Source organism: Schistocerca cancellata, chromosome 4 (genome assembly GCF_023864275.1).
Source record: "Schistocerca cancellata isolate TAMUIC-IGC-003103 chromosome 4, iqSchCanc2.1, whole genome shotgun sequence".
NCBI classification, from domain to species: domain Eukaryota; kingdom Metazoa; phylum Arthropoda; class Insecta; order Orthoptera; family Acrididae; genus Schistocerca; species Schistocerca cancellata.
The window spans coordinates 30553269-30571904 of record NC_064629.1 but is presented as its reverse complement, the minus strand read 5'-3'; the positions used below and the strand labels follow the sequence as shown (position 1 = coordinate 30571904).

At 35.5% G+C, this 18636-nt stretch overlaps 1 protein-coding gene across 3 annotated transcripts in view; it reads left to right on the top strand.

The window, feature by feature from the left end:
• Window positions 1-18636, top strand: part of LOC126184903 (serine/arginine repetitive matrix protein 2-like) — a 166415-nt gene that overhangs the window by 126529 nt on the left and 21250 nt on the right. For 2 of the 3 annotated variants that reach the window (XM_049927554.1, XM_049927552.1), the window contains 3 exons: window positions 5788-5849; window positions 5944-6033; window positions 10479-10639. In XM_049927554.1, coding sequence (XP_049783511.1) covers window positions 5788-5849; window positions 5944-6033; window positions 10479-10639 — 313 coding nt within the window. The remainder of the gene's footprint in view (window positions 1-5787; window positions 5850-5943; window positions 6034-10478; window positions 10640-18636) is intronic. The other variant, XM_049927553.1, reaches the window with a different exon arrangement.

The window sequence follows — 18636 nt, the reverse complement described above, 5'->3', positions numbered from 1 at the left end:
TATTTGCTGTCAGTTCTGTGCCACACACTTCAAAATATCGCTCAACACAAAAACTACTTAAGTCTAGGGCTCTAAATACTACATTATTTCTAGCATAAGTTGCTACCCTGCCTTTCTCCATGAGTGGTCTGCATAAATGAGATGTTAAACAGACTCTACCAATGCACAATATGTGAATTCCACTAGTGACATGGTGTTCAGTGAAGCATAAAATAACAGGTTGCTTTTCATATTCAGTATCATTTAGATTCATTACTAACTGATCTATTTTAGTTTCTATTATGTTGATTTGTTTAATGTTCAATTGTGGACTTTACCTGCTTGAACTAGTACTATCACTTAACTAGCAAGAAGGGTTAGCTATGGGTGACAGAATGTCAAGACTCCTGGCTGACATATTCATCAGCCAGTTAAAAAAATAAATGCTTTGAAGGGAAAATTAAACTTGCTGAAAAAATTGTCTATTACATAAGATCTGTGTATGAACCACTACTTATGTCTGATGACACAAAAGCTGAACTTGTTACATTATTCAGTTCACTCCACAATAAAATGAAGTTCACAGTTGAACCAAAAACAGAGCAATCCATAAATGTCTTAGACATCACTACTGTTAATGAACAGCAAGAACATAATTTTTATATTTACAGGAGACCAACCTACACTGATATTATGATACACAAATCATCACACCATCCAAACACCCACACAAGTATGGTGCCTTTAGAAACGTGTTGAACGTGATACTCAAAACATTAACACAAGAAACTGACATGATTTAAGCAATTGCAATAAATAATGGGGTATTCAGAAAAATCTATTGACAAACTTTCCAAAATTACAGGCCAACATCAGTAATAGAAGCAACACAGCAGTAACAACTGCCACAACACGTATCTTCACACACCTATTTAGATACAGTACCACAAAAATATTGCCAACTTATTTAGAAAAACCAGTATAAAAATGTCCTCATCCAAAATCAACACAATTTGGACACCACTTATGTCACACAGTAAACAGAAACACTCCTATAACAGAACACAGTGGAATATATAAATTACAATGTAACAGTTGCCCTGCATTTTACACAGACAAAACAGGAAAAACATTCCATACATGCTACAAAGAACCCATTGATGCTTTTAGACTTAACCAATTTGACAAAACCACAATAGGTAACCACATGCACCTTAACAGACACAGATGAAATGAGATGCACAACAGCTAACTGTACTCCACACACAAAACCATGATCAAAAACTTGATCTGCTAGAACAATTCGAAATAATGTCACACAAGGAAAGATCTTCTGAAAACATGGGGAATGAACCGATGGAGTTTATCAGCTACAGTTTCTTCAGTAATTAGAAGTTTATTTTACCCTAAAGAAACAAATATTTAATAGTGCAGCCACGTGATAATGTACAGCCACATTTGATATATTGACAAATGTTTGTTGTACGAATAATATTTCTGTATAATTAATAATTTAATTGCTTTGCAGCTTTACATTTGAAATTCTTTGACTTATGACTTATTTTAAATTGTGTTCACAAATTTGCTGTAGAATGGAAAGTATATATATATATGGTTATAATAGAAGGAAACACTCCACGAAGGAAAAATATACCCAAAAACAAAGATGATGTGACCCACCAAACGAAAGCGCTGGCAGGCCGACAGACACACAAACGATCACAAACACACACACAAAACTCAAGCCTTCGCAACAAACTGCCGCCCCATCAGGAAAGAGGGAAGGAGAGGGAAAGACGAAAGGATGTGGGTTTTAAGGGAGAGGGTAAGGAGTCACTCCAGTCCCGGGAACGGAAAGACTTTCCCCCTAAGGTAAGTCTTTCCACTCCCGGGACTGGAGTGACTCCTTACCCTCTCCCTTAAAACCCACATCCTTTCGTCTTTCCCTCTTTCCTGATGGGGCGGCAGTTTGTTGCGAAGGCTTGAGTTTTGTGTGTGTGTGTGTGTGTGTGTGTGTGTGTGTGTGTGTGTTTGTGTTCATATATAAAAAAAAAGATGTGAAACAAATACTAACAAAGAGATAGAGGGGCTGGCCAGTACTTACCTCAGCTCAGTACAGCTGATAGATACACAAAAAAAAAAGTTCGGTTCTGTTTTTTGTGTATCTATCGGCTGTACTGAGCTGAGGTAAGTACTGGCCAGCCCCTCTATCTCTTTGTTAGTATATATACTAACATGTTTACTCACACTGTGCTTCAAAAACATGTATCCACTACTGGAAACAGTAAGTTATTTTTTGATATGTTTTAGTTTTGTTAATTTATATTCTCAATGTGCCAATTTGTAATATACTGTTGTAATCTTACCAGGACCAGAATTAATCTAAATCTGAATAAAATGGATAATTAAATTTTCATTGAGACGTATGAATCTCATCTTTATCCACGATTATGATAGAAGTGCAAGAAATGAATAAAAATTTGTGCCACAGTCAGGACTTGAACCCAGGTCTCCTGCTTACTAGGCAGAGGTGTTAGCCATTACACCATCATAGCAGTATAAGTAACACTGCTGCTTGGACTAGACAAGTCCATTGCCTTCCCTAGCATAAACCTCAATTCACGTCTTCAGTTTGTGTTCAGCTTCTGTCATTACCATACCAAAAAAAAATTGATGTAGACTGTCGTAGCACCTGAAGGTGAGCCCCTAGGGTTCAAAATGGATCATGTGTTGAAATAAAATTATGATTGTGACTGAAAGTGGTTGTTCTTTATTTTTCCTCTTCTAATAGTAATCAGGAGCACTTCCTTTGGTGTTTAGACAGAGATTTCCAGTTTAGTTGTGCAATGTGTAGCTGGAGTCAGCCCAGACAAATACTGCAGAGCACATCTTTCTTTCAACACTTACTGTCAATGGAAAGTATTGGTTTGTTTCCCATTGCAAACAAAATTATTTTTCAAGCATAATTGTTTGTGTGTATTCAATAGAGCAGTCCCCAAGAAGTCTAGTGTGATATTTGTTTTATCAATAGATACTAACAGGGACAGTAAAACATGAACAACACCCAATTCTCCAGCAGCGACAGCACTGCCTAGGCCCAAGCCAACCACTATAGCCATGCAGCAGCACTACTCAGTCACTGCTGGAATATTGGTTATTCTTGATGGTTTACCATATTGATAACATGAATATTGCACTAAACTACAAGGGTCACTCTAAAAGAAATGCACACTATTTTTGTAAAAATACAGTTTTCATTCTGCATGTGTGAAGGTTTAACAGTGTGTAGATATATCCTTCCCACTTGTTTTTAAACTTAGTTCAACCTGTTCCCGTGAGTGGCACCGTCACAGTATGTCTTCAAGATGGCTGCTACACTTGACATTCATCAGAAGCAACGTGCTGTCATAGAATTCCTGTGCTATGAAAACGAGACAGTGGAAACATCCACAAGAGGTTGAAAAAGATTATGGAGATGCTGCTGCCGATCACAGTACAGTTAGTTGGTGGGCAAGCAGGTTACATGATGAAAGGGAGCACGGCAATATTGAGGATTGTCCTCACAGCGGCAGGCCTCATACTGCACACACTCCAGACAATGTGCAAAGAGTTAACGAATTGTCAAGCTGCGTTGGGATAGGGGAAGAAAGTGTTTGCAGAATACTGAAAGTGTTGGCGTTAAAAAAGGTTTGTGCCAGGTGAGTTCCCAGGATGTTGACAGTGGCTCACAAAGAAACAAGAAAAACGGTATGCAGCGAACTTTTGGAACAGTACGAGAATGGTGGAGATGAATTTCTTGGAAGAATTGTGACAGGTGATGAAACGTGGCTCCATCATTTTTCACCAGAGACGAAGAGGCAATCAATGGAGTGGCATCATGAAAATTCACCCAAGGAAAAAAAAAAAAAATTCAAACCACACCTTCTGCTGCAAAAGTTATGCCTACGGTGTTTTTTGATTCCAAAGGACTCTTGCTTGTGGACATCATGCCAAGTGGAACCACCATAAATTCTGATGCTTATGTGATGACACTGAAGAAACTTCAAGCTCGACTGAGTCGTGTTCAACCACATCAGAAAAAGCAGTATGTTTTGCTGTTGCATGACAATGCACTGCCACATGTCAGTCAAAAAACCATGGAAGCGATCACAAAACTCTGATGGACAACACTGATAGGCCCGCCTTACAGTCCTGACGTGGCTCCATGTGACTATCATCTCTTTGGGAAACTGAAAGACTCTCTTTGTGGAACAAGGTTTGAAGATGATGACTCCCTTGTGCACGCTGCCAAACAGTGGCTCCAACAGGTTGGTCCAGAATTTTACTGTTCAGGTATACAGGTGCTGGTTCCAAGATGGCATAAGGCAGTTGAGAGGGATGGAAATTATGTGGAGAAATGAAAATATTGTTCCTAAAGGATGTATCTACACACTGTAAAACTTTAAACATGTAGAACAAAATATGGATTTAAAAAAATAGTGTGCATTTCTTTTGGAGTGACCCTCATAATTTGGGATGCCTTATTGAATGGGCACATAAAATTTCAGTTTAAAAATAATTTCGTTTGTAACGAGAAACAAACTGACACTTTCTGTCAACACTGAGTGTCGTGCAAAAGACATGTTGAGCGGTATTTTTTTGGGCTCACTCCAGCTACCCATTGAGAAAGAGGAATTGAAAACATCTCAAAACACCAGAGAAAATGCACCTGATGACTCTTAGGAGAGATTCCCAGTATATATTTCTCCCACAGCAGGAAGTACTTCGACACAGAACTGCACTCTTGCTTAAACAATTGGCACCTGTTAATATTTATTGCAGTGCAACTGAGATGGAAAAGTAAAGATATATCAAGGTTTATTTTTGTTTTGCCTTTAAATCCATCATAATTATGTAGAGGCAGCTAACAAGTAGCTGAATGCACATCTTGATGTTTTCATGAGAGACTAACTGATCCATTAAATTTCAGGAGTGCATCCACATGAATTCTTCTTCTTCTAGTATTTTGGTCATATACCTTTTGTCCAGATTGGAACTAAATAATCATACTGCAATTTTAAACCACATATATACAAGTGCCAGAGACAGTGATTGGCAAAGAGTATGCATAAATAGAATCTGTGGCTACATGGTTGATCCATGCTGGAATATCAGTGCATCATTAGTAGCTGCACTACGGCAACATATTTACAACTTTATTAAAGAAAATAACAAATTCCATGATTTGTCCAGGGTGAAACAGCTGTCTATGTTAATTAAATTCTTTGTCAAATGAAGTTGAAATTCATTTGGTGAAGAGTTTAATTAGCTATTCTCACTTGGACAAATCGTGGAATCCAGCACTTTCTATAATAAACTGTTTCTACAGTGCAGCTAATATTGGTACATTGATATCACATCATGGATCGGCCGCATAACAACAGTTTCAATTTATGCGTACTCTTTGGCACTGACCAACATGTGTGCTGCTCGTGTACCTGTGGTTTAAAACAACTGAACAAGTACTGTAGATTCAATCTGTTGGCTCACTCTGAAGAAATAATAATAATAATAATTATAATTATAATAATAATAGAGTTCATGCATTCCAAAAATTTAATGGAATGGGTAAGATGGGTGACAGTCTGTTTTTAATTAATATCTGTAAGGAACTTGTAACAACTTATCATTGAACCATCATTGAGAAATATAAGTGAAACTTTTAAAACAAAATTATTTGTCTTGATATAGTGTTGGGGATAGTGATAGATTGAACCTACTATATTTTAAGGTGGTATCACAATCATGCATGTTTTGTTTAAATTTTAGCAAAACTGCCAAGAAAGAGGCCAGTGAACGCAAATCGTGTGACAGAGAGCTGCAGAAAAGAGGTAAGAAACTCAGCGTGTAACAATTTCTTTTTCATAAAGAAAAACAGATAAAGAATACATGGTGTTTGTCTAATAAATGTCTTCTTACCAAAAGACAAAACAGATGGACGAAGAGTTATGGTTCTGAAGTCACCCCCTTCTGAAGATCAGGATGTTGTGAGCCTCAGTGTCACCATACCAAAGGGTAATGAATTTTATTATGCCAACAGTATTTAGATTATCCCATAGTATTCCTAAGTGACCTGTTAACTTCCTTACTGCTAGACAGTATGTTACATATTGATATTATTATTGTAGAATTTTAAAGGGAAGTAACGAGCGTTGGGTACCATTTTGATTCAGTGTGCATATACAGATGTCTGCTAGTTTCCTTGCTTTCATTTTCTATTTACATTATTTTTGTCAGAATTTATCTTGCAGCAATCAGTTTTTCCTATTTAGTTTGAGAAATCTACCTGTTGGTGTGTTACTGATATCACATTACACATGTTACCATTACGCCCTTCATCTCCCTCAACTTAGTCAAATGAAAAGTTCGTTCAATACGTGAGGATTAAAGATATTAATGGGGAGTTCTGGAATGTAAATAATGAAAGGAGTAAAAGTTGTAATTCACTGTATAGCTGAAGAGTTGAGTGGTCAATATAACACAGCTGAAAACATGATAAGCTTTGGGATGATGTTCTCCTTCAGAGCTAACTACATACCTATACTCTATTCATAATTACTTTATAACTGACTTTTACTAAGGAAGTACTGGTGTGAAGCACTTGCGGGGCCATGGCACACATTTGGCTGATCCCAAGAGACCTTTAGCCACAGCAACTACCTGTGGTTGCCAAATTTTCACTCCTATCACTACAGCACTCCCCACTTGCATTACTCAAATGCTTCATTTTCAGGCTGCTTGCTGTCTTGTGCGATTTTGTTTATTTTCATTTCTTACAGCTGTAGGAGTTGTTGTTTGTTGCTCCTGTTGTTTGTCATGTGACGGTAACATATTAATTACAAATCTAGCAATCTCTTTCTAGTAATTAAACAAAAAAATATGCCAAATTAGCTCTTGCAAGTGGTGCATCATGCATAATCTTTAATCCAAATTATTTCATGTTACAGATCATTTACAGTATTCTGGAGTGGAGGGATTGAAAATATGATTTTTTTTCATGAGATTTTGTTTGCATAATGTGTTCACCTATCTTCAATAACAAAAAAATTTTGCATATCAGAAATTTAGTAATGTCATCAGCAATATAAGAATACATTTTTATAAATTTTACATGTTTCATCTTAAAAATTTACTGTCATAAATGAAACTTAATTGGAAATGTAGTGCATCTCTTCAAGAACAAATTAATGCATGTTCCATCTTTGTACATTAAATAATTTGCCAACTTGACCAAGTCAAATGAAATGTAAGATTACACATTTGTTCTGTACTGGATGTGGCAAATCTGTTCCACACTTCCACATGTGCCTGCCTGAGTGTCAGTTCGAAACTAATTTTGAAAACACACACACACACACACACACACACACACACACACACACACAGGGAGTACATTAAAAGATAGCAAAATTTTCAGTTTCGTTTCTGCATGGATCAGCCACTCAGTGCCTGACTTATATGATGAGTTATTAGCTTTAATCGTTTCATTGTTTATGAAGGTTAGAATTGTTGTTGGGGTTTGGCATATATTTCAGTTACATGATGTGACACTTAGTAACTATTTATATGTAGTTGATAAAAATGTTTAATGTTCATTATCTCTAGAAAATGGACATTTATTACAATATTCAGGGTTGCCCAAGAGTTTGCAACCTAAATGCAGAACTTGATGGTCTGACCTGCAACCAACATATGAATATGTTGAAGAGCATTACATAGGAAAGAAAAGAACATACAGTTCTAGGGCAAGAAAAAAGCATTTAGAGACAAATGACTCAAAGTGAGCATTGCTTATGTGTAAGAGAAACCAGTCTGTGATATATTATGTCTGATCTTTGTTACAAAGTACACAATGGTCTGATATACAATCAGTGATTGTGCTACTGTGGGGGATGGACACATGATTTGGATTGTTGAGCTGCCATTAAAGATGGCTGTGTTGTTCTCAATGGCATGCTCTACCACTGGGTATAAAATGTAGCCTTTGGCACCACTTTGGTGAAAACCTGTGGAAAAATTGCTGCAGAGTTGGTATACAATGACTGGATTCACAGGTGACCCTGCCTCCTACGGGGTAGGATATACCTGTGACAGGAGTATTTGGTGGGTGCATGTAACAGGTCTTCGACTTAGATCTTTCACACAGATGTAAGCATGTGGTAAGGGTTTGGATGTAAGAATGGCATAAGAAGAGACAAGAATGTCTTGTAGGTTGGATGGTCAGAGGTATTCTACTGTGAAAGATGTGGAAAAGGTTTTGGGGAGTAAAATTCTTTATTTCAGGGTAAGATGAAAGGAAGTGTGCAGCTTAAGTTGGAATATTGGGTGTGTGGGAAGAGAGTGTGCAGGATATCTAGTAGTGGACCAGGTTTAACGGTGATGCCTTTCCCTTAAGGCCTTGGCAGTTAATTTATTTTTCTCTTCAGTTATGAATCTAGTGTATGTATTTCAGCAGTAGTAGTTTGACTGGGCAATGTTGCCATGCATGTGTTTGTGTGTGTATTGTATAGTTAGCTGTGTAGGAGAAAATCATCCAAAAGCTTAGCAATGTTTACACCTTTGTTTATGTGCCCATTGATCTCTCAGTGCCTCAATACACAGTGTTTTGTTATGTTTTATCCTTCCATATTTTTTATTTCACCAAGGACTTTCCATTACCAAGTGCAACTTGCTCTGCATCATAAACACATTAGTTTGGTTCCTTGCATTTTTATGTGACTTTAATTAAATTATTTTTGAAACTCCAAAGTCTCGCAAACATGTAGCACAAGTGCTTGTCGTAATGTTTTTTTTTTTTTTTTTTTTTTTTTTTTTTCCCCAGTTATCATAAATGTTTCACTATTCAGCTGAGTTGGTGCCCAGTTTTGGGTATTGTAAGAAACCAGTAGCTACATTCATTTTATCGTATATTTGTTCAGTTACAGTGTGTTTCTTTAGTGCAATGCACAGAAAAGTTTTATTTTTAAAATGCAGCTGCTTAGTGCTTAACATAGTGTTTCATTTTCTTCTGTGTACTTCTGGTGTGTTAGGTTGACATGAAATTCTAAATTAGCACTATAGTTTGCTGTTTAAAGTAGGTTGTGTGCTGCAAATAGTGATCTGGGGAATGATCTTGACACTTGTTAGAATTCTCATGCCTGGCATATGTTTTAACGAAGTTCCAGTAGGTTTTTATTATTTTCTGAATACTCTTAAATCCATTATAGCAACATGTAAGAGAAAAAATGTCTGTTGGTCGAAGATGAATAACAGGGTGCAAAAGTTGTGTAAAATGAAAGTCTTAATTTTATGTTGAATTTTAAGGCCTATTTGTTTTTGAAAATTATCAGTTAACAGTCTGCTGTATGTTTCTGGAAGGTATTAAATGTTTGTAACTGTATGGCTCTAGGGATAGAAAACCTGTGACCCAATGGCTACATCATTCAAACTCAGGAGGATGACAGTTCAAACCAGCGTCTGGCCATCCAGATTTAGGTTTTCCGTGATTTCCCTAAATTGCTCCTGGCAAATGCTAGGATCGTTCCTTTGGAAGGGTCTGGCCGACTTCCTTCCCTAATCCAATGAGACCGATGACCTCGCTGTCTGATCTCCTCTCCCAGACCAACCAACCAATGTACCACGTTTGTAGCAGTGTCTGAACTTCTCTGACTTTCAGCCAGTCATAGCGTGTATTCTGTGGATGCACTATTACATACCTCATGCTACTCACACAGCCACTTTTTTTTGCGATGGGTTTATTTTGACAGTCCTTCATCCTCCTTTTCATTTCCTTCTCTTGCCAAGTTTCTTATTGTTCTTTCCTGTCTTACAGCACCATCTCACACAAAATGTCACTTATATTTTTGTATTAGTGCAAATCCATCTTAGGGATTGCTCCTTCCCTGTTTGTGTTCTCTAGTTGACATTTATCTCTGTCCAAACTAGCATGGGTTCATACCTCACTCTCCCTCGTCTTCCTCCTCCTGCCCTACCTCTCATTCATATCCCCCCCTCCACACACACACACACACACACACACACACACACACACACACACACACACACACACATTAAGAGAAGAGGTGATGTATATGGTCTTGTTTAATATTTATCCCATACTTCTTACTTCAGTTGCAAGTGTTTCCATTTATTTCATGTCTGTCTTGCTTCCCACCACACTACCATAATCTCCCATAGACAAAAACTGACACCAGATTTTAAGAAATATTTTAAATGATATTAACGGTAGTTTTTACGTTGTTTAGGAATGTGTGTGTGGGGCTTTAAATATAAACTTTAAGAATAGATTGGAATGACCTAATGTAATTAGAAGGTGGTGGTGATGATGATGATGATGATGATGATGATGATGTAGGGTAAAGATACCTGAATATTTTTACATTTATTTGTGAATGACAAGCTGTGGAATCTTATTTTCTTAAGCACATAATATGAACTTACAAAGCATCCTTTGTTTACAGATAAAAAGGATAAAAACTCTCCATCAAAAGTACCTGTTCACTTACGCCTTGGCCTTCCTAGTAGTAGCTGGGACACACAGAATTCCCATTCAAGACGAAGAGGTTATCGTAAGGTGAAGCTTAAACGCAGTGTGATTGTTTCATCTGAGAAAGGTCATAAGGTAAAGTTTTTCAGTATACAACGGAGCAGTTGCCTATATGAGTATGGTTACAATTATTTTTCATCACCTGCTGCATAAATGTAAACTGATGCATTGAACTATTCACAGCTACATTTTTTACTCTGTTTTGTTGATAATATGGCGCATTCCACATGTTGAACATTTAAGTTTTATTAATGTAGATGTTTATCACTTAATTAATTCCTGTGCAGTAGCCTGCCACAGCTGTAAAAATGTTCATCTTAAATGCAATCATCATTATGAGATACATTGAACCAAAGTGCAGCAGGAGATTTAATTTTTCTTGTATGTCTATTGTTTCATAAAGAAAATGCTCAATTTAAAAGTGTACATAGGACATGTTTACTGTCCTTGATTGGACTGTAAAAGAATCTTCTTTGAAATGCTTCACACATTCAGATTAAAATGAGATTGTAATTTGATTTCGTGTGATGCAGGTCTTAATGAGCTGCTCATGTTGCATTTGCCCTATATATTTTTTCATGAATTTTTTTATCTGCTAGTACATTTGAGAACTGAGTGCTGAATATTTTTATTCTCCATGGCATTACCAGATCAGTCACACTGTTTTCTTAACATAATCTGATTTCACTGTTGGGCATGCATTTGGTTGCTTAATAGTAATAAATTTATGACTAGATTGTCGAGTTCAGCTACAGAAAAGATAGTACCAACAGTGACATTAAACAGTAGCTTCTGTATCCTTACCATGCAAGGACTGAGCATATATGCAAATATTGAACATTTGCTCCAGTAACTGCTTGGCTCAAGCTTCATTGTTTGAAAAGTGATTTAGGATTCTGATGAGAAAAATGTTGTTCAGGTATATTATTAGTATTGAATTAATTTCAGATCTGAATTATACAAAAGGTTTCTTCATGTATTATCATTGATGTAGCATAAATCCGGCATTGCTTTGATCAAGGTGCTAACAGCAAAAATTTGAGAAATTGAGCCCTACTATTATCAATATTTTTAATGAAAGAACAAGGATGGAGAATGTAAGCTGAAGTTGCTATTGAGAAATGCTTGCATGTAAAATGGGTTACTGCACAGAACCACTTGGAAATAGTAGTAGTAGTAGTAATAATAATAATAATAATAATAATAATAATGAGATAGTCCATACAGTTTAACTCAATAACTGCATAATTTTTATCTTTCTGAATGTTGAATGAGTCTGAGAGTGAGAGTTGAATGCTTACGTGTGGACATGCATAGCATGAATTAAGGTTGCTTAGTTATACAGTCTGTGGATAGAGGTTAAAATAAATTTAGATAATTTGTCTTTCAGATCATACATTGTTGCACCATGCATTGATTGTATAGCATGCACTATTGTTGCTTAGTTATGCAGTGTGTGGATAAAAGTTAAAATAAATTTGGAAAATTTGTCTTTCAGATCATACATTGTTGCCTCATGCATTGATTTACATAGATAACCATAGACTACATTTGACTCAGCAAACAAAATTAAATTGATATACTCTGATGCAGAGATTAGTTTTTCCATTCAGATTGGTGCTGAGTGTCATACTTCAAAAAACATAAGTCCAACTTAATTATTTTTTCTCTCTTTGTTACATAAATAAAGGGATTTACATACATTTTTAAGTTATAATTAATTGGCAGATATGTGGAAGCTACAAAATGTTTTTTTTTTTGTTTGTTTTGGTTCAAATACAACATGTTACCTGCTAAGTTTCAGAAGAAAACTCTTTTCAAATAAGTTTCTTCTTTGTACTGATGTTAAGACTGAGTAGAGTAAATCATACAAGACAATGTTCTTAGTCTGTGTTCTAGTCATTGTAAATTGTTATTTTAATTTTACTCTTTTTTTTCTTGTTATTTCATTGTTCTTTGTCACAAAAGTACAGCAGTTACCTAAGAAAGAAATGTCAGTCTGCCACAATATGTATAAAAACAAACACATACAAGCATTCCATTAAAAAAGAAGTTAAAAGTTGTCACAACACTATGAATGTGGAAATGTTTTATCCATTGTTAACTTATATATTTTTATCAAATTGTTTAACAAATTAGAAGTATTCTCTTCATGGTAAAAAAATTATGTTGAAAATGCATGTATTTATTAGTAACAATAAGGAATACGCATTTCTCAACCTGTTTCAGACCAAAGGATTTGTAAATTTTAAACAGTGTTATAGCTTCATAAAATGTGAACTGAGAAACCACAAATGATAGCTTTGTCATGACTAACTAATTTAAAGCAAGTCAATTTTTGTTTTACTTGCATCTCCATATCCTACCATCCCATTCATTTCTTCTGTAGTCTATTATTTTAAAATTTCCGTTCAGTTACTTTTTCTAAATTATGCACTTTGCCACAGTATATTCTCACAGTAGTCTTTTTTCCATATTATACATATTATAACTTATTTGTAGAGTATCTTCATCTTGGAAGGGATGTCTGTTGTGAATTCTCCAGACACTCTGTAGCTTATTTAGTAGCTACTTTCTGTCCCTGTTGTAGTCATCCGACCACTAAGTTCTAAGTCTCATATAATATTTCATAAGAGCCTGTATTTGATCTATTGGACCTCCTTAATTTATGCAGGGACCTGTTACTTTCAGATGTGAGTAGTTGTCACTTTGTTCTTTACGTTTCCAGCGCATCAATAGTTGATGATCATGTTGCTAGCTGATGAGTGATATATTAGGAAAACAAAATTGCAGTGATTTTTGATGGGTGAGCATGTAGCACTTTTGGGTCTGTAAACTGGATACAGTTCGAATCAATCAAATTCCACTATAAATAAGATTCCATGAAAAGTATTGCCTATACCAGGATGGCTTTGCTGATGGTGAAATTCAGGTGAAAAAAGTAAGTGAGCAGGTATAGGTTAGGCTAGCATTATATATTTCAGGGGTATAGTAATCCATCCAGTTAGAGGCAGTTATGAAATGGAAGAATATTTGTAGTGTAGATAGAGTTAAAGATTTAATTAAAGTACCCAGATGGTTGGGTGTTTCTGGATTGCAGATTTCTCGATAACATGACAGTGTATTGTTGCATCTGCAATCTCTGAGAGCAAATAGGTGCTTAAATGCAATAAGAGAAAGTTTCCATTGGGTGACTTTCTGAAAATTTAACAATTTACATGGCAATTTGACTCAGATGTGCAAAGGTTTCCATTGAGCTGTTAGAGGTAAAAATATCATGAAGCGTTGATTTCAGTATGCATTGAGGTGACTGTATGTTGAATTGCATCTGAAGCAGTTGTCTGCTTCATGCCAGTAACAGGTATTTTCTTTGGAAAGGATACAGAGTTCTTAAAAAATTGAAGAATATCAGTTCTCTGTGGAGAAGCATTTTGCGTATAGTTGTAGAAAAGACCTTGTCTTAATGTTTTTGTACCATCTACCAAAATTTTGATGTAGGTCACAAACAATAGCCCATTTAAAGGTAACTTTATTGTATCTGTTTAGTGTTTTAGTAGGTGAACATTTCTGCAGTATTATAAAAATTTTGCCACATTGCATTCAAGGATTTACAAATTAAATCATAACAGTTCACTATACAATGCAAAGTTCCACACAACAGTGACATAATAAAAAAAAAAAAAAATGAAAAAAGTGGAAAGCATCAAGGTAGATTCTTCTTTACAGCCTTAATGCAAAGATAAATTGTTTTTTATTTCCTCTTTTTTTCTACTGTTTAAAATTTTTTTCATTCCCAAAATAACCCTGTATTGCTTTCATAAACATTGCTGCTATTTTTCCCATTCTTTCAATTCTTTATGTTTGTTACATTCTCATTTCTTAAGGATTGTTTGTTATCAAGAGATTTTCTTCATATAACTTAAGCTTATTATGCACGGTTTATTTTTATTGATGTGAATAAAGTAAGTGTGTATAGTTCCAGAGAGTGCAAGGTTGTATACAGTGTTCTTGATAGGGAAATATAGCGATGTATGGATACACAGCTAGCTGAAAGGGATGTTCGGCTAATCAGCCAAAATTTCAATGGGTATGTCTGCATGTTCAGGGACAATATGAATATTATGCTTTACACATTAAAGCACAAAGCTGTAAATAACAATTATGTCACTGACAACACAGAAAGTGAATGGCATGTTGTGAATTTGAAGCTTTGAAAATGAGCTTGTGTTTAAATAAGCCATAGTACTCATTCTTTTTGTATTTTAAATACTGAAATTGTTGTAACTCTCACAAACTAACATTATAGAGGCATTATAAAATGCAGATTTTTTGTTGCATAATTTGTTACCACTGTTATGCTCTTTTTTTGTTAGAGAACTGTGAGATATTTTTAAATTAGTGCAATGTACTGCACAGTAAACTTTTTTTTCATATACATACATTGTAAAAACAGATGTCCAAGGAATCATAACTTTGTACAACCAATAACATTCTTCAAATAGATGTTTAGGTAACAATACCTCTTTTGTGAACATGCTGTTCAACACAGTTGTGCACTGCTAGCTTTGGAGTTTGTAGTGTACTGCTATAACAAAATATAATTGTATTTCTGTACATTGCTTTCAGATGTCAGTAATTTTTTGATGTGCGTGAATATCGGCTCTTAAATTATCAGCAATTTTTTGTACGGAAAAGGTACTTTATTTTGCACTCAAATGCTGAATATGTAACAAAAAAAAACCTTACAAAATTTGTTCACTTGGCTGTATATGACATATGCCTGACACTTTTAAGTGCGAAGTATTCGTAAACTACATGTGACATTGCCAGAGGGATGTTAATTGTTGTTGGCATGTTCCTGCTGCACATCATTTTATAAAGTTTCTGATTTTGTTATATAGTGTAATCTGTGGCATAAAACACAAATGTGTTTTTTATTTGTACATATTTGTACACAAAAAATCTCCCTCATACCGCAGTGTCCATATTATCGGGAAGCTGCCTCATACACTGATGGAATGATACAATTCTGGACTTCTGTGTGGTGGTACATGGATTTATTTTGTTGCTTAATTGCTACGAGATTTCTCTGCCTACTATTCCAACCAAAAACAAATATTAATTAGTTCCTTTTTGAAGGTTACTGAAAATAATTCCCACAAATGTGCTGTGTCACTGTAGTGCACACTATTGATTGATAGTATGACACTATATCTCCTTGTATGTGAACCTTATTCTCTAAATGCTAATTTTTGTTGTAAAGAGAATGAAACATAGTACAACTGTATTTGAAGTCTGAAAAGGGCATTTTATTTCTAAATATAAGCTCCACACTATAGTTAATAATGGTTTCATACTGCATATCTATCTTTGAATAATTTGATTCAGCTTTTTTCTTCTTACTTATTTGTATGTGTATTATGTGAACATTTGCAAATCTTATTGTAGAGGACTTGTTGATTGTTCATTAGCTTCTGTGGAAAGCCACTCTCTATTGCAGACAGTTATACATGACTGTCCTTGTATATCTGGTTATAATTGTTTTCCTATCTGTTTTATGCCAGACAGTACAGACTATTATCATTGAAATCTGTGACACATTTTACATAACCTGTTAGTAAATTTTGGGAACATTATGAAAATTTTCCTGGATGCAGGAAGTGAAAATGTTTGGAAATATTTTTTAGAATTAATGAGATTTGACAGACTGTGTTTGCTGCAATGAGAGAATTCATAAATACGCTGCTTGGCTGTAATTGACCAACTCAGTGTGAAGCTGTTATAGAATTACTGAAATGTTTAATTTGGAACCAATAGGAGACAGACTCTACTCTTCTTGTGAAAATTTGTTTGTTAGATGTGGGAATCTCTACTCATAATTGCTTGTAAATTAATTTTACTGTCAGCCTATTACCAGGATAAGAGGAGTTATTTATTATTCTGTCCATAGTGGATAAAAGGTTATGAAATGTGCTGAGATAAAATTGTAGAAAAAGTTGTGGCTAGTAGTAGTACCGAATTCTCTTTGCTGAGCATTGTAAAGTGGCACATAGAGTATCCATATATGGAGACAGTGGAAAATGTGAATTTGTTAGGTAACTGTTGTAGCACCTTTTTATTTGTGTGTGTGTGTGTGTGTGTGTGTGTGTGTGTGTGTGTGTGTGTGTGTAAGATCACTTTAAAAAAAAGGGGGGGGGTTATATTCAGTGGACAGAAGTCAACACAGTACTTAAAGAGCCATAGAAGGCTTTAGATAGGTGGAAAATGCTTATGTGCATGTTTCTTATATGCAAGTTGTCTGTTATGAGAACTGGTTTTTGTGACATTGCCTTTAGGACTGGTTCTTCTTGTCCTGTGAAGTTTCCTGGCCACAGCATGTTTATTGTGTTGTAAGGGAAGTAATGATAAATGCATACACTAAACAGACATTTTGACTTTATCAGTTGGTTTCTTCTGAAAGTATTGGTTTCATCTATTGTTCAGTACACGTCCTTCTTATCGCATTGTCAAACTTTTTTCGTTCCCTCAGATTACGTGAACTTCCTCATACTTGAAAAGTTAAAAGCAGTGCTATTTAGACTGTGGTTTCGTAAATTTTAACATTTGTACCTTCTTCATTATATATATTAATCTCTGTGCAAGTGTCATTTCTTTTGCTCTTGGTAGTAAATCTTACACATTGTTAATAATATAGTTGTTGATTACACAATGACTGTTCCTCTTTGCATTTGTTTGTGAGTAGAGAGAGGAGAAGGGTGCAAAATTGGTTTTTTGACTTCCAGCCATCATTTCTGCTGTTTCAGATGTTATTTTGAAGTAGTGCAAATAAATATACTTACTGATCTTGGTGACCGTTTTCTGGATTTTATGAAACATATACAGACTTATTTTCAAAAAGTAATATAGGTTACATTCCAACTTTTGTGATCGCGTCACTCAGAACAAACTCATCTTGCTTTATTTCAAAGCATCTTCAGTAGTCGCTGTAACAATTTTATTTTTCTTACAAATCTTTTTGACAGGATTGAAAACAGTTATCGTGCTTTGCATTACTACTACTAAACAGTATTAAACTGCAATGATTATTCATGCATGTGAGCCTTATTCCTGGCCCGGTGTAGCTCCATCTACATTTTTCGTATTATTTTTAGTATTGATAGACGTAATCTTATGATTATGCATCTTTATTTTGTATTAGTTTTATTCTGTGACATGGCCAATGTTTGGCCCTCAAAATAATTTAATTTTTGTTCTGAAGAAGATACCATTATTGACATTGAAACCTAAGTAAACTAAAAAAAATTTACCTTGCAACTGAAGGCTGAATTTCTTATTGTCTGAACAATTTACGGTTGCTGAAGCACTGCATTATGTTAAAGATTTGTCTTCAGTAACCTTGAATGATTCATGTTGCGTAGCTATAGTCCAATCGTGTGCATAGCCAAACTTCCTAGAATTTGTGTTTGGGATGTCAGAAGTATAAAGATTGAAGAACAATGGAGCAAGGACTGAGCCTTATGGTAGCCCATTGTTGAGAATTTTGGTAGAGCTCATTTGTTCTCCAGTAATCACTTGAAAACCTCTCCCAGCAAGCATGTTATCAATGAGTCTGATGATATTGCTGCATGGGATTATTTGTATGAGTTCGTACAGCAGGCCTTGTCTCCAGACCGTGTCATAGGCTTCATCTCAGGTCTGTGGATGCAACTGATTTTTTGCTTTTTCTGGTAGCCTGCCTCTATGTGTGTTGTCAGGGAAAGTACTTGATCAGTGCAGCTACTATGAGGTTGAAATCCTGATTGTTCGTCTGGAATTAATTCCAGTAATTTTAGGCTCAGTCTGTTATACAGGAGTCTCTCGAGCAGCTTGTATATGACACTGAGCAATGCGATTGGCCTGTAACTCTTTGGCTGATCGCTTTGTTTTCCTGGTTTAAGCGGTGTAATGATCTTTGAGTTCTTCATTTTCTGTGGTATGTTCCCTGTTGCCATTATACACTCCTGGAAATGGAAAAAAGAACACATTGACACCGGTGTGTCAGACCCACCATACTTGCTCCGGACACTGCGAGA